The sequence below is a fragment of the Sabethes cyaneus genome, chromosome 3 (assembly GCF_943734655.1).
Source record: "Sabethes cyaneus chromosome 3, idSabCyanKW18_F2, whole genome shotgun sequence".
Classification (NCBI taxonomy): Eukaryota; Metazoa; Arthropoda; class Insecta; order Diptera; family Culicidae; genus Sabethes; species Sabethes cyaneus.
This window is the reverse complement of record NC_071355.1, coordinates 118159068-118182644: the sequence shown is the minus strand read 5'-3', so window position 1 is coordinate 118182644 and position 23577 is coordinate 118159068. Positions and strand designations below refer to the sequence as shown.

Genomic DNA, 23577 nt, shown 5'->3' with positions numbered 1-23577 from the left:
AACTTTTATTATGCTGTACACGACTGCTCATAACTTTCAAATTAAACATCCAATCAAAAAACACAAGAAAGCACATTTTTAAGCATAACTTTTGCACCGCTTGATTGTTTGCGATAAAACTCTCCCATAACTCTCTAAAAAATTTGCAGTAACAATAGCCTTCATTTGATACTAAAATTGTTGAAATCGGTTGAGCGGTTCCGGAGAAAATCATGTCACGTAATTTTTACATTTTTGCTTATAACTTTTAAACAAAATGTCGGACCGCAAAACAATTCAATAGTGATCTACAACGTGATAACACCTTTCAAATAAGCGTAATAGCAAACGAATCGGTTCAGCCATCTCCGAGAAACAGACGACTAAAGTCAAGCGTCACACACACACACACACACACACACACACACACACACACACACACACACACACACGCACACACACATTGCTCAACTCGTCGAACCTTATCGATTGGTATATGTGACTCGGCCGTCCGGGCCTCGGATCAACTTCGTGTTTTTCGACCAATTTTTAAACCTTTGTTATAGTATAACAAAGGTAAAAACGTAGTCCTACGTCAAAAAGTTGCTATTTGTTAGCTTATGACGCACTAATTTTTTAAAACGGCATTCACTACAAATGGTTATATACATAAACAAAAAAAACTACATGTAAAAGGAAACCGCACTAAACAGATGCTGTGGTTAACTGTCTTCCCTGATTGTGAAGCAAGGTAATCACAAAGAAAATGTATGGAGAAATTTGAAGTTGAAATTTTTTGTTAATTTTAACTGTATTTAGTGATTGAAAATAAAAATTGTAATAAAAACATAATTATTACATTTATTCTGAATCGTTTGGTGTTCAAACCATCAAAATTCATTCATACTTGGCAGAGCTATTAGCGTTCTAAATCTTTCATTTTTACGCGACGCTGACATTTTTTTATTTTTTGGAATTACCCCCAGTGTGACGTAATCCTACGTCAAAAAAGAAAATTTAACTTGCTTAGTGAGTTATTCATTTGATATGACATAAACCAGCACAATAATTAATTAATAACAAATTGAGGTATTATACCTCAATGAGACATGTGTAAGTCATTCTTTGTAACTTCATAACTGATTCAGTAATTCATTTAGTATAGTACAAAAATGTAAAATAACTTATCAATAGCATATGATAGCCCAATATGCTATTGATAAGTTATTTTACATTTTTGTCTCATCTCTCATCGTCATTTTGTCTCTTGTCTCATCATTTTGTCTCATATCTCATCGAGATATTTATGAGTTTTTTATAAAAATTGTCGCATTTTTATAAAAAACTCATAAATATCTCGATGAGATATGAGACAAATGAAGAAATGAGAAAATGAGATTAATGAATATCAAATTTAGATATGATAGCTGAGTTTGATATTCATTAGGTATGGATGAGGTATTGGCTCCTGCTCGGGTTACCCCGGGTGCTTTGAAGTGCCGCCCTTATTTCGACCCATATATTTAACGCCGTTTGTCAAATTATTCAACTAGTTTTCGGACGTAACTTGTTCATACACTCATTATGTTTACCTATTGCCAAAAAAACACTCTTACGAAATCCTGTGACCAAAATATCATTTATAGAAGGTATTCCCACCTGCCCCAGAGTACCTTATGCATTTTGTCTAGTGTGTTAAGTTTTTAGAAATTATGTTGTTTATAACTACGAAACTTTATAACTACGAAGAAATTATTACGTAAGTATAACTACGAAACGGTTTTAACTTTTTTATTAACTTTATTTAATCTTACCAGAGCAATCCGTTTCATCTTCTCCTTGTGAACAATCTTGTTGGCCATCACATTGCTGCTCTGAAGGGATACAGCTGCTATCCGCGCATGTAAATTCGTCGATGTCACAATCTGCAATGGGTATTTTCTTTAAAATATGTTTTGTGCCAGTGTAACTTGATCAACATTAGTTGATATAAAAATATGGTGTAGACAGGCATGTTAACTTATAACAAGATATTTTATATTTAGCACAAAAAGTTTTATTTAAATATGTTTGCAAATTAAAAGAACTCTTGTCAATTTTTTCCCAAAGGTAAAGTGCTGGATGGGTTTATTTACGGTGGGTCAGCGCCAGCGCCTATTTTCCCAATATAGAGGATAGAGACAAAAAACGGCATTAGAACCAACGTTGATGCGAATTATATTGAAACTGTTAGGCTTATGCAAATTTAAAAAAAGTTTATGTCCTGGTCTCAAAATATTGTCGAAGGGGGGGGGCAAGAAAAAAATAATAAAATCTAATCTACAATAACTAACCAAAAATGAAGAAAACAGTGTTTACTTTTCCATATTATTAAAAATTTACTATAAATATTTTGAACAGTACATAAATTTTAGATCAAACCGCCAATCTCTCTAGCCAATCTTTAAAAATGTTCGACTCAAGCACATAAAGTAAGCATCCTCGTAGAGATGAACCAGCTTGAAAATAGTGGAGTGCCTCAGGCACACCTTAGAGAGCCATAAACGAATAACTTGACCTTCATTTGAATTTTACTTTTGAAGTTGCGTGTCACTCGGTTAGTTACCTTGTATTTACACTAGAAACTCGTTTTACGTCCGTTCATTTTACGTGATTTCGTTTTACGTCACCTTTTTTACGTCCAAAATTTGAGTTAACGTCCTCTCGTTTTACGTCCAAAATTTGAATTAACGTCCACTTTTTTCACGTCCAAAACTTGATTTAACGTCCTCTCGTTTTACGTCCGAAATTTGAATTAACGTCCTCTCGTTTTACGTCCGAAATTTGAATTACCGTCTTCGGGAAAGTTACTCAAACGACTGCCGCCTTCAAGATGGTATGGAAAATAGCGCAGAATTGATTCACTACATGGCGCTAGCGTATATGTATCATTCTTATACAAGCTGTATCTTGCGCTGCTGACTATCTAGAAAGTTGCGGTCTTCGGGAAGGTTACTTAACCCTCTGCGGCTGAGGTGGTAGTCTGACAGACACCGAAAATCAGACAAATGCAAGAGATGCATTATGTAGTGTATTTTGATTCTGAAGTTTGTAATGTCTTCCCGACTCATCTGCGGGTTTATTACATCCAATATTTATGTAATCCACATATATGTTCTTAATTCTAAAATAATTAAGATCTGAATATCCATTATTCAATAATAAGAATTATTAAGTCAAGTTTAGGTGTCCGGCAGACTACCACGTCAGCAAAATCGGTAAGATTAGGGCACCTCAGCCGCAGAAGGTTAAATAACTGCCGCCTTCAAGGTGGTATGGAAAATAGCGCAGAATTGACTCACTACGTGGTGCTAGCTACATATATTCTTATACAAGCTGTATCTTGCTCTGCTGGCTATCTAGAATGTTGCGGTCTTCGGGAAGGTTTCTAAAATGACTGCCGTCTTCAAGGTGGTTTGGAAAATTCAAGACGGTATGGAACCGGCGGTACTTTTTATTTTTTTTGTATTTTTTTTTCTATTTGCCATAACGTATGATCTTGGTTGTACAAGAAGTTTCTTTCTTCGGAAAGGTAGTTTAAGTTACCGAACCGTCCATTTATTTTACATGATTTCATTTTATGTACGAAATTTGAATTAACGTTCTATCGATTTACGTCCAAATTTTGAATTAAAGTGCAAGGGTTTTTGGGGCCGGTTCTTAGGATGATTGTATATTTTTTATCCCTCTCTTCCCCGCTTGGTCCACCGTCCATAAAAAAGCTACAAAATTTTCACCCGTATTTTTCCATTTGGCACTGAGGGAGCCCCGTTTTGAGGAAGGGTGGTCTCAAAAATCCCAACTTTTGCCAAGCTTTCCTTCTTTAATAATTGATCACTTTAGAACCACTGAATTGATTTTTATGATTTTGGTACCAAATGAAAGCTATTCCAATAAGCTTTTCGGAAGAATATGGAGTTAAAGCTCAAGGTTTTCAGTGACTGCTCAAACACTTAAATTTTTTTTTTTTTGAGTTTTTATGCTATGTTGACCAAAAATATAAAAATAATTTTTATATTTAACTAGCTGACCCGACAAACTCCGTATTGCCACAAATTAAACTGTGTTCTTCATAAATCGTGAATCCTGGACGACTTTTGTCACAATCTCGAATTTTGCAAGTTTTTGAGGAGTTCATGGGTGGTTTATTACACAAATTTTCCTCACAGTAAAGTAGAAAACAACTCCCCCCATTGCTTAGTCTGATAAAATAAAGCGGATAGCATTAAAACACTCGCCATGATTATATAACATTTCGCCGCATACCGTTTTGCGGAACACCACTTCTCGGTTGACCATAACGCGAAATTTAGAGTTTCGCAGAATACCATTTCGCGAAAAACCTAACGGGGGATGTTCCATTTCACGGAAAATGTTTTCGTGGAAAGTACCATTTCGCAGGGGTTATTCTCTCCTTAATCGCTGTCGCTCGTTTGGACCCAACTGAAAGAAAGTAATATAGGTCAGTAGACCTATGAAAATAAATAAACCTAATTGATAGTTTTTGTTGATCTTGTTTTTGACTAATGTTTTATAGAAGAGTCTAAAATTTCTCGAGTTCGAAATTTCTGTTTTATTTGTATGAAAGTCCTTATCCCCCTACCACAGGGATGAGGCGACTAAAACCATCATAAAAAAAATTCTACCTCCAAAACCCCCCACATGCCAAATTTGGTTCGATTTGATTGATTAGTTCTCTAGTTATGAGGAAATTTGTACATATTTAATTTGTATTAAAGCGTCCCCTTTTATAGGGGGAAGGCGTCATAATTTACCTTCTGATGAAGGTAGAGGTCTCAATTCACCATAGAAAAAGAATTTGCCTCCCAAAACACCCACATGCCAAGTTTAGTTTCATTTGCTCGATTAGTTCTAAAGTTATGAGGAAATTTGTATTTCCTTTGTATGGGAGCCCCCCTCCTAAAAAGGGGAGGAGTCCTAATTTATCATAGAAAAAATCTTGCCTTTAAAAACCCCCACATGCCAAATTTGATTCCATTTGATTGATTAGTTCTCGAGTTATGAGGAAATTTGTTTTTCATGTGTATTGGAGCCCCCCTCCTAAAGTGGGGAGGGGCCCTAATTCACCATAGAAAAAATTCTTGCCTCCTAAACCCTTCGCATGCCAAATTTGGTTCCATTTGATTAATTAGTTCTCAAGTTATGAAAAAAATTGTTTTTCTTTTGTATAGGAGCCCCCTCCTCAAGTGGGGAGGGGTCCTAATTCATCATAGAAAAAAATCTTGCCTCCAAAAACACGCACATGCCAGATATGGTTCCAATTGATTGATTAGTTCTCGAATTATGAGGAAATTTGTATTTCATTTGTATAAGAGCCCTCCCTCCTCCTAAAGTGGGGAGGGGTCCTAACTCATCATAAAAAAAATCTTGCCTCCAAAACCCCCCAGATGCCAAATTTGGTTCCATTTGTTTGATTAATTCTCGAGTTATGAAGAAATTTGTATTTCATTTGTATGGAAGCCCCCCCTCTTAAAGGGTAGAGGAGTCATAATTCCCCTTCTAAAGAGGGCAGGGGCTCAATTTACCATAGAAAAAATTCTTGTCACCAAAAACACCCACATGCCAAATACTATTCCATTTGCTTGATTAGTTCGTGAATTATGCAGAAATTGGTGTTTCATTTGTATGGGAGCCCCCCCTCTTAGTGGTGGGAGGGCTATCTAACTATCATAAGAACCTTCCCTGGCCCCAAAAACCTCTACATGCAAATTTTAACGCCGATTGGTTCAGTAGTTTTCGATTCTATAAGAAACATCCCGACAGACAGATAGACAGAAAACCATTTTTAAATTTAAGATTTTGGCGTTGTTTGAGTCAATCTTCGCTTTGAAGTTGACGATGTGGATTTTTTTCTCAACCATGCTATTCAGCTGGCTGTAGAAACTCTCTTACTCTCGCAGGTCAGCAGCATTTGTTGGCGCATAGCACTGGATTGCTGTAAGGTTTCTAATGGGGGGGGCTGTAGCCGTAAGGTTACCGAGTCTGCCTTGACAAGCGAGTGGTCTTGGGTTCGAATCTTAGTAGAATCAGGCCATTCGATGTTAAGTGACTTTAGCATGGGTTTATTCTCAGGCCCCTCCACATCCTTCCTACTGCATTCTGCATTTACTAACAATGAAAGCCTCTTGCCTGGGCAAGTTATAAGAGTGGTACTTGCTTGAGGTGCGAATGAAGCCTCTTGTTCAAGGGCAAATTATAGCTTGTTCCGCTTCCTGGTTCTAGGAACGAGATTGGGAATGCATAAGCAGTAAGGAACACATACATACACACATACACACCCTCACTCTGTGCTGAACTCTACTTTACCGACCATGATCAAGCCTTTAGCCGGGACTGGTTATTAGAATGATACTTGCTCGAGGTGCGAATGAAGCCTCTTGTCCAAGGACAAATAGTAACTAGTCTCCGGACTTCCTGGCTCTAGAGCTAAATTGGTTGAAAAGTAGTAAGAAGCGTAGAGGGAAAAAAAGGTGAAAACACACCGACACTTTAAGCACGGATAATAAGCAGTTCGCTCACTCTGTAGCGATACTGCAATAACAACGAAGTGCGGAACAACACTTGGATAAGATCACAATAGATCAAAATGCTGGTCGTAGTGATAATATCCACACACACAAAAAAAAGGTTTCTAATTCGTGTTCTGAATCTCGATTATTCTTTCGTTTATTGGTTGCCATTTCATCAGGGTTGCATGTAGGAATCCAACTCTTCTTCATCGAGAAGTATTTCACATCGTATGCTAGAGTAGAGCATGACTTGTCTGGATGATGACTTGACTGGATGATGTCTTGTGTTCGCCAATACTCGATCAGCGAATCACGCTCAGCGAATCACGCTCAGCCCCAGGATTTCAAGCTTCAGGCAGCCATTTTTCCTTGTAAATTGAGCCAGCATGCCTTGCTGGGAAAGGGTCAGTATATTTCATGTTACGATTCGTGTCCGTGTTTTCAAAGGTCGTTGCCAATAATCCAGATAGATGTCTTCTTCCATTTTCATTAATTTTTTGTTGTCCGGTACAAAAGGCTGTTAACCTAAGGTCCTTATCCCGTTGACGGAGCTGCCATCTTAGGGTGGGCGGGAGACACTCTGCCCCCTTCCCTGCTAGCGTACGACAACCGAGGTTGCGTATCTCAGCCGGCACCACGTGGAGGCAGGGATAAGAGTTGGTGAACAAAAGTTCTGGAATGTATATGTTCACCCTCGCCAGGCCGTCTTGTCTTGCGCGTGATATAGTGGAATCATGAATCTTTCAACTTAGAACGATCAATAAAATTCCTGGTAAGAGGAATTTCACTCATGATATCATGCGCTTTTGGATTGAAATCTTGAAATCACGATGACGTCATTTAGCTGTCAAATGACAAATCTGGCTGGTTTATTTACATGAACTTTTAACAAATATCAATTGCTAAAACAGACATGGTCACTCTTTTTAATTTAAGGTTTTGATTCAATAGATTTTGCCACTTATATTGATAGTAATCCGTCCCCCCCCGGGGAAGAAATCGTTGAGTTTATCCAAGATACAAAGTTTAAAACACATTGGACGATTGGGTTGGGGATTGGGCTTAGATTGGACAAGTTTTTGGCAAAATTTAGAATGCTTCATATGGCATCCGATTTATTGCTTCTGTTAAGGCGACAAAAGCAACAAGTGAGATGCCTCGAATGCCACAAATTATGGCATATTGCCAGATTCACCTGGATCGATCGATCGATCATTGGATTAGGAACTGCTTGAGAAGTGTTCGGAACCGGAAGGCGTTGCCGTTTCTGCTTTCTCGACTGCGTCGAGGATGTCTAAAACATAGGTTCTTCTTTCACCACAACACTTGCGACGTCGGGTAAAGCGGCCGTCATTGTTACCGCACCGGAACAGTCGTCATTAAAATAGACCGGTGGTTTAATTTGCATTTCCAGAATATTGGATATCATAGTCTCCTTCACGTTTATCGTAAGGGATTCTTCCTTCTATGGTAGCAGATTTTTCCATTGAACTATTCATCACTATTCATTCATTCATTCATTCATCACTTTTAACACACAGCTCACGTTAGCAAAACTAAAAATCTCTAAACATGTCAAGCTTTTTCTTTTCATGATTTTTTATTCGTGAAAACAGAAACAGATTTCTTTCCGTATAGACCTAATTATGTTTATTATATGTAATTGAAACATATAAGGTACCCCGGGGCAAGTGGGAACGAAAATATGTTTAGTTGGGATTTATTCGACTGTGTAATGCACACCAATGATTATTTTAAAATTCTTGTAGCACAAAAACTCTTCAGTGGTATCACTCCGAGGATTTAATTACAAAAAGGGCCTATCGATTTTCACGAAATGAATCTAAGGATAATGTTCGGAACCATGGCGATAGGTCCCATTTCCCCCATTAACCAGGGAAAGTGGGACCTATATTCAAATTTGAACCATCTTGAAGGTGGCAGTCATTTGAGTAACCTTCCTGAAGACTGTAACTTTCTAGATAGTCAGCAGCGCAAGATACAGCTTGTATAAGAATGATACATATACGCTAGTGCCACGTAGTGAGTCAATTCTGCGCTATTTTCCATACGAACTTGAAGGTGCGAATCATTTGAGTAACTTTCCCGAAGACCGCAACTTTCTAGATAGCCAGCAGCGTAAGATACAGCTTGTATAAGAATGATACATATACGCTAGCGCCACGTAGTGAGTAAATTTTGCACTATTTTCCATGCTATCTTGAAGGCGGCAGTCATTTAAGTAACCTTCCGGAGACCGCAACTTTCTAGATAGTCAGCAGCGCAAGATATAGCCTGCATAAGAGTACTACATATACACTAGCGTCACGTAGTGAGACAATTCTATAATCCATACAATCCGACGAAAAGCCCTTGATCTGCTAAACAACTTTGTCGAAGACACTAACGTTCTATACGGTCAGGATCACGAGTTATTCCATGTTGGCACCAATTATGTCAATTCGTCCACTTTTTTTACGTCCAAAACTTGAATTAACGTCCTCTCGTTTTACGTCCAAAATTTTAATTAACGTATTCTCGTTTTACGTCCGAAATTTGAATTACGGCCCACTTTTTTTACGACCGATTTGATTTACGTCCCCCCAATAGTGGACGTAAAACGAGATTTGAGTGTATGTATACATGAAGAATCGGATTGTATACTATTCCCCCGAAAACCATTACCCAGAAACCCATTTCCCAGAATCCCATTCCCCAGAAAGCACCATTTCCCAGAAAATCATTCCCCCGAATGTACCATTTTCCGGAATATACCATTCCCCAGAAAGACACTCCCCAGAACGAACCATTCCCTAGAAAGCCAATCCCCAGAAAACCATTCCCAAGAAAGAAAGTTAGAAATAAAAAGGGCTGGCTTACAACAAAAAGCAAAATTAGAAAAGAAGAATCTGTTTTCCCGTATCCCCAATACCCTGAATTCCACATACCCGCATGTAACACCAGCGGATTAAAGTTTCTATAACAGCAGCTTTGCCGATTAATAATTTCGAACTGTAAATTAATTATTGCGAGGGGTATGGCTAAAGTATTGTAACTAGAGTTCAGTAAACCTAGGAAAACGAATTTTAGACGAGGTGTTTAAGTGTCGGTCTCGTCAATTTATAAGTATATGCTGTCCTTATTCGCTGCCGATCGTTCGGACTAAACTAAGGGATAACACCTACTAGTCAGTATGCCTAGGAAAACGCCCGCACCTAAATAGAGGTGGTTTCTGCGGGGGGGCTACCCGCGAGTTTTTGCCGGCGTCCCGCCGTCGGAAGCGCCGGCCACTGCGGGGGGCAGCCCCCCAACAATTGACTAGGGCGAATTGGTAGAATTATTGGTGGGAATGGTCACAAAGATCCTTGTACTGCACGGAAATTCCCTAACGAAAGTAATTGCGGTGCTTCGACGTTCTAATTATCTAGATCAAGCAAGCAGTAGCGATCGGGATAATTTTCCAGGTTGTGCCAAGGCAAACTACGCAAGGCCAATTGTTTGAACCTCTTGCGCACTCGTTCATTTTGAAGCTTCCAATAAAGTTTATGCGGAGTCCAAATTAGGCGCGCGTTGGCGTTTTCAAAAAGGAGGTAAACTAAGGTACAATACAATGCTTTTAGGCAGTGCAGGTCTTGGAAATCATCAATTCAGTTTTCGCAATAAATTCCAGCTGTTTGTTCTTTATACTCAATCATAGTAACTGATTACCTGTTGATTCTGTTTGATTAACAACACTGTGTGACAACTGTTTTTGTTTCTTAGGCAGAAAACACCTCTTCTTATTCCTTTGCCTAGGTTTACTGACCGTTAGTTACAAATCTTTAGTCCTCGTAATGATTCATAACTGAAACGGTGAGATCCTCCAAACCGCTAGAATTACAGTCGAGCTAGTGTTATTAGAGCTACTGATATTCGGCCCAGTAACGTTCGCCCGAATGATCTATCATAACTTTCTAAGTGGCTCATTCTTGGACAAAATTTTCTAGGGAATGGTAGGTTCTGGGAAGTGGCTTTCTGGGGAATGGTATTTTCGGGATAATGACTTTCTGGGGAATGGTTTTCTGGGGAATGGTATATTCTGGGAAATAGTTTTCTGGGGAATGGGTCATTCTGGGGTTTCGAATTCTGGGAAATGGATTTCTGGGGAATGGTTTTCGGGGGAATGGTATACAATCGAAGAATCGTATTATTACATGCATGGATATATGCTACTATCGCCACAAAGAGACTTATGTAGTCCTGCGTCACCTATATGCGGTCGTGTCTTGTACACAACCTCTCTGATATTTTTGACCAATTTCTTAACCTTTGTTATATAGTATGACAAAGGTAAAAATAAATAAATAAATAAATTCATTTAATTAATAGAAAATATACCAATAAAATCCATGCAAAACACAAAATAGATATATGGTAGCTAAAAGTATAACAAATGTATTAATTTTGGGAAAAAGCGTACCTAATCTACTTTGAATCTGTCGATAAAATTACATATTTACCTCTTGCATATGCTGCATAGAATACTACTGTGCTGATCATAATAATCTGAAGCCTAAGAGTTCCCATATCAGATAACTTAACCTTTTGTATAGAGCTCCTTTATTCCTAAATATTGTAATCACTTGTAATTGCACTGTATATAACACAAGACAAGAATTTGTCACATTGATACCGGTAGAAGGCTGTTCTCCGTTTCTTTTTGCTAAAATCTATTTAAACAGTTTCAGCTCTCTATTCATGATATGTGCTGCAAAAGGTAGGGATGGCAGAGCAAAACTGTTGTATTTCAAAAACATTAACTCCTTTATCAAATTAGTTACTAAAATAACGATACGAAACCGGTAATAAATTTAACTGCTTACGGCGCTTATTTTGTACAACTAAATGACGAGCAACATTTCAAAAAGTCCAATGTGCAAATGAAAGATTCTCTTTGCGTCTCTTCTCTTACGCTTATCACGGCGACATATACGCACTTGAATGCCTGTTTTTGGCATGAAACGATTGCTGGCGTTAATGACTAGCTATTTTTTTAAAATTCGGTTGAGATGCGTTTATGCCGGTGTAATAAGCATAAGAGAGGAGACGCAAAGAGAATCTCTCATTTGCACATTGGACCTTTTGACATGTTGATCGAGAAATAATGCATTCATGTTGATGGCAGCGATGTCAACCTTCCAGATATTTGTGCATGCATACATTTGGGACCCACCAATTATTTTAGTTCCTGTTAGTTCTAGTTTTACTAATGTTTCTGAAGTTTAAAGTACTCCACAAACAATTTTTGTTATACAAAAGATTAGACTGAGAAAATAATATACTGCGGAGAAAAACTACAAGGTATACAGCCCTAAGGGTTGTACGAAAGGGTGACGTAGGACTATATCAGATCATTAGATCAAAGACTAATGTAAATTGCATTTCTGGCATATGTATGTTTGTAAAAATCTGTGAGTGCCGTTGTTTAAGTGAATGTTTAAATGAGAAGAGCGAAATATTCAGATTCAATTCTTCATTGAATGCAATGGTGACTTTGAAACCCCTACAACCTTTGAGACATAGAGATTTTTTTTACAAACCACTTGTGTGCATCATAAATGTTGAAATTGTAATGAATGACCAGCTCACAAATTATTGTATTAAATATGATTATGCGTAGCTTGAAATGTTTCAATAATCTTACTTTAACTCGCTTGTGTCCTTTAAAAGGGCCATTGAATACAAATAGCATCATAACCAAAGCACGTTCATCGCAAATATGACGTCCTTCTCTTTTGACATAAATGTCAACAGGCACGTAAGTTAGCGGCGTCGATTTACTGTATTTTGCTCCGAGAAAGTTTTACTAGTTTACTTTCACAGCTTACAGCTTACCACTTATTACACAGCAGAAAATATGGCACATACGCAAAAATTTCTGTTTTTTTTTAATGAGAGTCCTTATCCTCCTACCACAGGGGTGAGGAGTTTCAAACCATCATAAAATAAATTCATGCCTCCAAACCCACACATGCCAAATTTGGTTCCATTTGCTTAATTAGTTCTCGAGTTATGAGGAAATTTGTGTTTAATTTGTATAGGAGCCCCCCTGTTAAAAGAGGGATGGGTCTCAGTACACCATTGAAAAAAAATCCTGCCTTCTAAAACCCCACATGCCAAATTTGGTTCGCTTGATTAGTTCTAGAGTTATGAGGAAATTTGTATTTCGTTTATATGGGACGCCCCCCCCCCCCTCTTAGAGCGGGAAGGGGTCTCCGCACACCATGGAAAAAATTCTTACCTCCAAAAACCCCCACATGCCAAATTTAGTTCCATTTGCTTGATTAGTTCTCGAGTTTTGAGGAAATTTGTGTTTCATTTGCATGGGAGCCCCTTCTCTTAGAACGGGAAGGGGTCTTAGCACACCATATAAAGAATTCTTACCTCCAAAAAACCCCACATGCCAAATTTGGTTCCTTTTGCTTGATTAGTTCTAGAGTTTTGAGGATATTTGTGTTTCATTTGTTTAGGAGCCTCCCCTCTTACGCTCTCCATAAAATTGCTCTCTTAACCCCTTCATAAAATTGTCCAACGACATATAACTTGTTCAGTTTCGTTCAGTAGTTTAGTAGTTTTTACCATTTGAAATCTTTCATTCAAACGTTGCACTTCTATTTTCGTTTTCACAAAGTGCTACCCAGTCCCAGTATAGTAAACAACGACATAGTCCTACGTCAAAAAAGAGGGTCCCAAATTTATGCATGCACAAATATCTGCAAGATTGGCATCGCTGGTTGATGGAAATAAGAGGGTTTGGGTAGGTGAAGAGTAGAAATACTCAGAGTATAGAGACACGCGGAAGCAGCCGTCTTGGGAGCCAATCGAGCAGTGAGAATTGTCAAAAGGGAGCCAATCGAACACGCACACTGTTTGCTTAAATGTTTGATTAACTAGTATTGAAATAGTTATGAAATCTACTTAAGCTATTGTGACGCACCTTGAATATTATACTCGTACACAGTGTGTATAAAGCTTTGCAATGCATGTCACATTGATTAAGTTGAAAGATATATCGTTCTGTTGTGGAAAATTGAATGTAAACAAAACAGAAACGGATCATGTTGAAAACAATCAAGTCACACTGTTACAGCATTTTGCTTCGCAGCAAGTGCTGGCAGTTTTTGTACACTGATGCCAAATCGTTGGCTTTAGTTTCCGCGTATCTCTTACTGTGAGTATTTCAAGTTTAGAATTACAATCTCTTCATTATGCCCCAGTACTAGAGTTCTGAATTGAGAGACTGGCCATGGCAACTCAGTAGCTCGCAAGAACTTGTCACCATTAAACCAGCGACACACGTTTCACGTAATCAGTGAGTGTCGTTGGTTTAATGATGCGAGTTTTTGAGTGATATGGCCAGTCTTTCAATTTAGAACTCTACCCAGTACACCTTATCATTCCGAGAGAGAATTGATGAGAAACTAGGAAAAAGAGTAACCGAAGAAGCTCGCGTAGTGCGTTCCAGACGGCAACGGTACCGAGATTATTCCAGTTCTAACACGCACTGTCCCCTAGTATAACTGTGACCCAATTCTTTGCTGCTGACAGCTGGTACGATAATCTGAAGTACAAAAGCAACCAGAGAAATATGTGAATTTTAAGGTAAAAAACGGAATTTTGAATAAATTTGTAACCGCAAAAGACGAACCATTCGATTGCCCCTTCGTGTGGAAGATCATTTCGCAACCGGATGAAATCCCGGAATTCCTCAGATTGAATCACGAAGAAAGCATGCACATTGGATTCGAAAAAATGCTTGCCCGACTATTATACTATTATACCTTTGAGAAAATTAAACATCCCTTTGTCCCCGTAACACCCTAAATGGGACAAATACGCTGTTATGTCCATTAACTTTATTGGATCAATACCGATCAATCGTAAAGAAAACCAACATATCCTTGTGATATCTGACTCCTTCTCGTATTTGTAACGGATAACGGTAAATCCTGTGAGGAAATTGGAAAGTTCAGCCTTGTGCAGCATTTTAAAAGATCAATGGTTCTATCGGAATTCCATACCAGAGGTCATCATTTCCGACAATGAGAGAACTTTCACCTTTAACCTTTACGTCCCCGACATAAAAAATTATGGTACTTGCAGTTATACTTTTGGCTCTATCTCCACTTATTTTAATTCGATTTTTATGCAATTAGCCTTAAAAGAACCACAATAGATTGACCTTTAATGAAAAAATAGGTTAATAAATTTTGGTTCCATTTTACCGGAGATATTCCAGATCGCAGTGGGATTTTTTTTTTGACGTCATAAGTAGCATGTGAAATAAAACTAGAAATCTACTTAACCGTTATGTGTGCAACAGGGTACCCGGGTACCTTTTCAGTTTTAAAATAGTTATAACTCATTCAATTTAAAACATACGACATTGAAATTTTCTGACATCGTAAAACTCGTTGATCTTAAGTAATTGAGGATTTTTTGGTGCATATCCATAAAGGGGATTGCCAATGAGAGGCACTTGAATTTTTTTATTACGTAGGAGGGCGACAAGGGTACCCGGGTACCCATGATTTGCTATGTTTATAACTTTGGTTATCTTGAACCGATTTGGATGAAACCAGTGGCATTTGATTCGTACATTTATCTAGTTTTGATTAGATAAAGCATTTGGCCATCAAAAGGCATGTAGTTCCCGGGAATCGGTAATTTTGGAGCAATGTCCGGTAAAACGTGGGACGCCGCTTATTTTGAAAGAATATCAGCTTTCAGCAAAGCTATTGGCTTTGAACATGACATTGTGTACCCTTTTTTCAACTTATTATATAAATTGGTGACTTTAGATCGCATTGGCCATTCCAGAATTGTGTTCCTGTAGGGTTACAGATGACCAGTTGCGTGCCTAATCCAATATTAGGATTGGTTTAGCGGATCTTTTAGATGTTTTGTACTGATATGGCCAGTTTAGTACTGATTAATAATTTCGGAACTGGTTCCAAATGCATAACTGTATTCAAATGTAGTTCTACGTTTTGAACTGTTCTGATAATGCTAAGCATTATCTTGAATCCTGCGATATGGTCTGTTACCCCGTAGAAAACGTTTTCGAAATAACCAATCAAAATACATCGAAATGTAAAAAATATCACCTCCCGAACTAATTCCAAGAACTTTGATACCCATATTGCTAGGTTTTACTTCCAATCCTAGACTGGCCACCCATGACCCCACGGGAATCTACTCCGGAATGGCCAACCTGATTCATCTCATTATATGAAATAGTTCATTGTATGAATGAATCTTACATTATCCTGTAGAGCGCAAGTTCATGTCCTACACTCCGGAACATCCGGTATCGATTCTACCGGAAATGAAAATTGGCCGTTTTCAATTCTCTTCAGTAATATGGCAAACGGGGTATCAAAACAGAAATTGGTCGAAAAATATGAAATTGATCAGTCACATAAAAGTTTTGGTAACCTTGTCATTTGTTTACGTTGTAACGATTATTTATTAAAGTGTTTTTGAACGATTTTTGATGTAAAACTAGGGTGACCATATCGGTCCATTTAAAACTCAGGACATTTTTCGCCCAAACATGCAGATAAAGATTTAGATTAGACAAATTACCAACCTAACCTCTCTCTCTCTATGCTTAGATTACAGAAGCAGATAGAACTCGTTTCCATTGTACTTGACCTAGGCTAGTCGTCGCTAATTAGTTGAGCATCTCGACACTCGCAAGTCAGCTTCAACTTGGTGGAGCTATCTAGTACGTAGGATCTCTCTATTCCTGATATCGGTGGTATATCCTTGCGACTTGGCTGGACCACCATAGCCTCCCGACTTTTACCAGGGGTACGATGCTCCGTTTTAGATCGGCGTAGATTGCCTTCGCCGCCCCAAGGTTTTTAGTAATGATGTCATGGTCCTCTGCTCGGAGTTGGTTACTTTTATTGAAGATCGTTCCTCTTGTTTTGACGCCCGCTCACACCTTTAATAGCGATGTTAAATAGAATACGGGACCGTCCATCGACCGTTTCGATAGAACCCGAGAATCCTGCTCCTAGCTAAGCTAAGCTTATATATTTTTTCCTCTTCAATGAATGCTGGCGTTCTTCGTCAAACCAACCATTCCGTGCTCTTAAGGTTTCTTCTCCTAGCACCGCGGTTGAGGTTTCATTGACAGTTAATCGTATCCCGTCCCATCCATCTTCGAGTATTGATTCGACTAGCTCCGCAGAGGTAGGTAGACCCTCGTTTAGTAGGCGCGCGCTTCTGGCGGGTTTACTTACTTACTTATGTGTCCATGTCCGCCGGTCCGGCAGAACAAAGGGATGAAATCAGAGATCTCCACTGTTGACGGTTACCCGCCATGGCTTTTACTTGTCGCCAGGACAGGTTGTCATCTACAGCCCGGATGTCGTTGGCTAAGCTCCGTCGCCATGAGCCTCCAGGTCTGCCTCTTCTACGCTGTCCTTGTGGATTCCAGTCGCGTGCTTCTCTGCAGATCTCGTTCGCTCCTTTCCTCAAGGTATGTCCGATCCACTTCCACCTACGTCACGAATTTCTGTTGCTATCGGCCGTTGATGACATCGACGATGGAGTTCCTCGTTGGATATCCAGTTGTCAGGCCACCAGGCACGAATGATATATCGCAGGCACCGGTCAATGAATACCTGCAGTTTTTGCGTTGTTTCCACTGAGTCGCACCACATTTGAATTAAAGATTCGGGAGTTCGTACGACGAGTGATCTGGCCTGAGCCCCAAATGTTTCACAGACCTGCAAAGGCACCCCTGGCTTTCCTAATCCGTGTGGCTATATCAGTCTTGGTACCACCATCGGGCGTTGTCTGGCTGAAAGGCGTCTACCTGCTCAACTTGTCCTACTACTGTGAAGTTGGTGGAATTGTCAGTGTTTTTGCTACATTGAATGTGAGACCTGCTGCCTGGGAGCTCTCGGACAGGTCATCTAACTTGCTCTGCATATCGTTTCGGCATTGTGTGAGCAAGACAATGTCGTCGGCTAGGTCGAGGTCATTTAGCTGCTCCATGGTCAGAGGATTCCAAGGCAATCTTCAATGTAGTCTACTGTCAATTGGTCCAACTAATATCTCATCCATAACGATGAGAAACAGAAGAGGTTATAAAATGCAGCCCTGTCTCACGCCAGCAGTAACCCTTATAGGGTCGGACAAGACGCCGTCGTGCAAAACCTTGCAAGAGAACGCCTCGCACGCCTAAGTGCGCCCCAGCTGTTTTCGTGGTTGAGTCGCTCGAACGCCTTTTCGAAATCAAAAAACACCAGCAGAAGGGAGTCCTGAAATTCGTAGATCTGCTCCAATATGCGGAGCGTTGTGATATGGTCTACACATGATCGGCCAGCACGGAATCCAGCTTGCTGCCGCCGAAGAGTAGCGTCGATCTTCTCCTGGATCCGGTTGATGATCACCTTACAGAGTACTTTGAGAGTAATACAGAGCAACGTGATGCCACGCCTGTTACCGCATTCAGTTAGGTCTCCTTTTTTAGGGACTTTGACCAATATGCCCTGCATCCAGTCCACCGGAATAGTTGCAGTTTCCCATATATTACTGAAAATCTGATCATCATTTGGGCTGACAAAGATGGGTCAGCTTTAAGCATTTCGGCTAAAATACAGTCTATCCCTGGCGCTCTATTGGCTTTCATACTTTTGATGGCTGCTACAATTTCATCCAGCGATGGCACCTCCGAGCTGACGCGATTAATTCGACGAACTGTGGGTTCCATACGCTGTTGGTTTTGTTGGTCTCTGACATTTGAAACTCGGAAGAGTTGTCAAAAATGTTAAGCTTAAGCTGTTCTGTACGGTCAGTCAGTAATTGTCCTTTAGCGGCATCTTTGTATTCATCCTGGCACCGCTAAGGCGGCGATTAATGTCGTACAACAACCGCCACCTGTTCGGATAGGCAGTTAGTCCAGGCTCTCTTATCCCGCCTACAAGCACGTTTAACAGCCCTCTCTAGTTCGGCGTATCGTTGACGGGCAGCTATCTTAGCCGAACTGGTTCGCGCTCGTTCAATGCCGGCTTTCACCTCTCTCCGCTCGTCGATCGTCCTGCAAGTTTCATCCGAGATCCACTCCTTCCACCCGTTGCGTGCTTTGCCGAGGGTTCCCAAACAGCACATATTTGGTACTTTTAGTTGCAGCGACTCATTTATGACAACAATTAGTCACAAATTGGTTGCCACAACCGGTTTGTAACAACCGTGATACTATGGTTTCATCACTGGTTGTGATGAAGGCGTTTTTGATGCCTGTCCATTGCCCTTCGACGGTTCCACCAGGTGGCAACTCCGGGGCTAGGGATTCAAGTTGTTCGACAAAGGCCCTTTTCACCTCAGAATTCTCCAATCGGTAGACGTTGTAACGGCACCCGACTTTCTTCTCCCGTCGTTGGACACGTGCGACACGCAAACGTATTTCAGCGATAACAATATGATGGTCGGATGAGATATCAGCGCTGCGTTTGTTGCGTACATCAAAAAGGCTCCTTCGCCATTTTCGGCTGATGCAGATGTGGTCGGTTTGGTTTTCTGTTCGGCCGTCGCGGGAAACCCACGTGACTTTATGTACTGGTCTATGGAGAAAGAGCGATCCACCAATGACCACGTTGTTATTACCTCAGGATTCTGTAAACAGCTCTCCGCTTTCGCTCATCTCTCCTAGGCCATGGCGTCTCATAACGCGTTCAAGGTCCGCGTTGTTTCAGCCAATCTTCGCGTTGAAGTCGCCCAAGTGGATTTGGCTGTTCCCCTTCGGGATTTTCTCAACCACGCTGTTCAGCTGGCTGTAAAAGCTCTCTTTCTTCTGTAAGTCGGCAGCATCTGCTGGCGCATAGCACTGGCTTGCTGTAAGGTCTCTAACCTGTGTTCTGAATCTGGAAACGATTATTCGCTCGTTTATCGGTTCCCACTTCATCAGGGCCGCATGTGCCCCTGGGCTCAGTAGGAATCCAAGTAGCACTTTCACCTCGCATGCCAGAGTAGAGTAAGACTTGCCCGGATAATGTCTTGTGTTCGCCAGTACCCGGCCAGCGGACCTTGCTCAGCCCCCGGATTTCAAGCTTCAGGCGGCTAGCTTCCCTTGCAGGTGAGCCAGCTTGCCCTGCTGGGTAAGGGTCAGTATATTCCATGTTCCGATTCGTGTCCGTGTTTTTATGCTAAAGGTCGTTGCCAATAATCCAGAGAGATTTCTTCATTCATTTTTATTAACTTTTGTGTTCCGGTACAGTAGGCTGTTAACCTAAGGTCCTTATCCCGCTGATGGGCCGCCATCTTAGTGTGGGCGGGAGCCACTGGCGGGTTGTTTGATTGTTTATTCGAGGAGGACCGTTGGTAGTTTTTAGCGTACATGTACTACGCTCGGAACGCTGGAGCTAGGTAATGATACAGGTCAATATCCGCACCCCGTATGAAACGTATGTTGATATTTCAGAAACACTGGCGATGAGTATTCGATAGATTTGGTTCAATGTTCGTTGGTCAGGTGAACCGCAGGTGGCCTTGTAGATAACTTTGCAAGAAAAAAAAAGTAATTCTGATCAGCAGGCCTCGAAAAGCTCTAAAGTTATCGGTCGTCTGGTGTGCAGGTCATGGACCCGATAACCAGTCTCGATACGTCGCACTATGGGCAAAAACGAGCAAAAAAAACAGACGCAATTAAGATACGGCCTGCAGGCATAGATGTCAGAATCACAGATTTTTTCACACGCATAAATTTGGGACCCACCAATTATGTCAGTTCCTGTGAGTTCTGGTTCTACCAATGTGTCTGATAATTAAAGTACTTCATAAACTTGTATTACAGAAAAAAATACACCAGAAAAATTAAATATTGCGGGGGAAATGATAGGGTCCCAAATTTATGCGTGTGAAAAAATCTGTGGAAATGGCATCTATGCCTGCAGGGTGATAAAATATAGGTGATCTTATGTAAAATTTTCCAGAAAATCGCGTGGTGCCAACCCCTTTCCTATTTGCCATCGGGAAGTGCCCCATTAACGCATATTTCTATTTTACTTTTCGTGGAATCCTACTATTTGAACAATTATCTACCCGCTCATAGTGAAGTTCTATCGGTGCCATTGACTGTGATCCCAATTTCGATAGTGTTTTTGATCGCAAATAGTTGCAGACGAACTGCAGGCGCTTTTGATCCGGTTCTTTTGTCACCAGTGGAAGCACTCGACAGCAATATGGATAAAAAACTGGGCGGAGGATGTCAGCTACTTATCAATGATCTGGAGCCTGTGCGTTGCGGCTTCTGTGATGCCTTTTTTCACATCGGTCAGCAGTACTGTGGATTTAACGGCCGCGCGCAGAAAGAGCTGTTCGCCCAGGGCAAAGCTATATTTATTTGCCCGGCCTGCAAAATAGAATTGAATGGGAGAAGCATTCGTAAAAATTAAATAAAAAAAACATCCAATTTAATTCTACTATGTATACATAGTAGACAGAGTAGAATTAAATTGGATAAGTTTTCTTTTTATTTAATTTTAGGTTTCGTATTCTACTAATACCCTAGACAGACATACAATTGTACCAGCGTTGTACGTGTACAGCGTTGTACATGTACAACGGAAGGGTGACAGACATACTGCTGTACGTTGTACGTGGTTGTGCTCATCACTGATATTCTCTAATGGCAATGGCCTAAGCGTTGGTTTTTGATCCTATTCACGTAATGCAAACACAAATTTCAAGATGCCGAGCGTTTAGCGTTAAATCTTTGCCAAAATCTTGCAAAATAATAATTAATTTAAAATTCTGCTTAGTTTTTGTTATCACAACTATCAGTCATTGGCACTGCGCGCAGTAAAAATCGAGTAGTTGTAGCTTCGTACAACGGTGAAAGAGGTAGGTACAGAAACCACCATTGTACCACTTTGCTTGCGTGATTCTATCGTTGCACACGGTGACAGACATACAATTGTACAGGTACAACGCTGGTACAATTGTATGTCTGTTTCTGGTAGGTCAGACGCTCCAAAAAGAAGTCAGAAGCATTCGTGCCTATCTCGCTGATAAATTGAATTGCGTGTCGGATCAGCCGATGAATGTTGCCATATGGACTCAATTCCAACAGCTGGTAGAAACAATTGGATCTTTGAGCGTAAAAGTTGATCGTCTAACGCAAAATCGAAATGAGCAGGCCGAAACTGTTACATCCTGGCCGAAACAGTCGGCCAGTTAAACAGTTAAAAGTCGGCGCGCTGATAGTGATAAAGCAGACCGTGGCACTAGCACGATCGATTTTACAAATTTGTCGGTTGTTTCCATCACTCCTGCCCCCCGTCCAACAAAGTGGAGGCTTTATTTGTCTGGTTTCCAACCGACAATAACAAATGCTGATGTTACTAAAATAGTATCTCGCTGCCTCAATCTTAATGATGATGATACTTTTGAGGTCACTCGTTTGGTTGTTGCGGGTTTTCCCTCAGCTAGTAATAAAAGCTTCGGGAGCCTCGGCTTAGCCAAAACTGAATAATCGGAACACCACAAATCAAAAAGGAAATCATTTAACATTACTTCAATTTATTGACCCATCTTGGTCGTGTTTCCTCTCCTATCTGTCATATTCTCCCTTCTATCTCATTTCTCTTCTTCCTAGCTTACATTCTAATAATATTCGTGTTACTCACTAATTATCGCTTCGCCCGCAATTTTGATATTGCTTGCCGTACGGGCGTCTCCGTTCTGCAAATCCACGTCTTGCTCCTACTGCTGCACAATTCCTTGATCCCACACTGTATCCAGGATTACTGTGGACCGCCGGAACTCCACCTGAAGACGCCGTCCGTGTGGCTATAACGGAACGGTGCGTTGTCGATGACGTCACACAGCGGAGCGTTAATTTAAACGTGATGATTCGATGTGAGGCTGGTTGAACGAATCACCTTCTCGCACGTCTCAGTGCCACGAAAATAACTCCAAATACTAATTGTAACATGGTTCCAAAAGGAACTGACTCGTCAAAACTAACGTTTGTGTCATTCAAAATTGGATTGGACCCACATCTCAAACAACTTGCACTAACGGCTTCTTCCTGGCCAACGGGTTTATTATTCTGGGAATTTGTTGACATGCCAAAAAACAGATATGTTGGATCGATGCTGGGGATAAATCCACCCGAAGTTGTTTAACTGACTCTCCGAAAATGATTTTAGTTCGTGACGATCGGAGTGCTCGCACTTCTGATAATATATTGACTTCGTTCATACGTTCGAATGACTCTTAAACTGATGCTATATTGGATCCGCGACACTCTTTAACAGGCATTATGGAAGGCCTTGATCCCTCCAATACAGTCGTGCTTGCTGCTGATATCTACACAGTCGTGCTTGCTGCTGATATCTACCATCGTCCCGGTCCTGTGTTCGGAAGTGGGGATGGGGTATTCCAGCCTGTACCTGCAGGCAAGTACAATTGTATACCCGAGCTTTCGGTACCTGATGAATCTTTGCATTAGTGATGGGCAATCCGCTCCTGATCCATGTAAAAGATCCGGATCCGTAAAAAGAATAACTGATCCGTGAATCTTCTCTTTTAAGACACGGATCTTGCCCGTGCGACTTTTAGTTTGCAGCGAACTTCATTAGGTTTTATTTCACTGATGGCAGTTCTATCTAGAATTTCATTTTATGTCTTATCTAGTAGTTCTTCGTTCTTCATTCTATTTCAGGTTGCTGTCATGAAGGCAGACAAGACAGGATAAAACAAGATCAGAGACAACAGACCGTATGAATAAAAGAGTTAGAGCAAATGCTCCCATCCCATACGATTTAAACGGGAAAAGCAAAGCAACCTGTTTTATTCATACGGCCTAATGGCTCTATTCTTCGCGCGCTTTATAATAAATTCAAATTTGTATTTGAATGGAAATGTCTCCGTAGCCATAATGCATTTTAACAAAATGAGAGAAAACCAGATCCCTGTCACGACAGTTGCCAGCTGAAGCCGCTTCCGATAGTGGTGGTAATAGAGGTAG

General features: G+C 40.5%; 1 protein-coding gene across 8 annotated transcripts in view; it reads right to left on the bottom strand.

The window, feature by feature from the left end:
* Window positions 1–23577, bottom strand: part of LOC128742843 (basement membrane-specific heparan sulfate proteoglycan core protein) — a 1551467-nt gene that overhangs the window by 1126884 nt on the left and 401006 nt on the right. For 6 of the 8 annotated variants that reach the window (XM_053839324.1, XM_053839321.1, XM_053839325.1 and 3 more), the window contains one exon: window positions 1794–1904. In XM_053839324.1, coding sequence (XP_053695299.1) covers window positions 1794–1904 — 111 coding nt within the window. Of the gene's footprint in view, window positions 1–1793; window positions 1905–11047; window positions 11325–23577 lie in introns of all 8 variants that reach the window. The other 2 variants (XM_053839329.1, XM_053839327.1) reach the window with 2 other exon arrangements.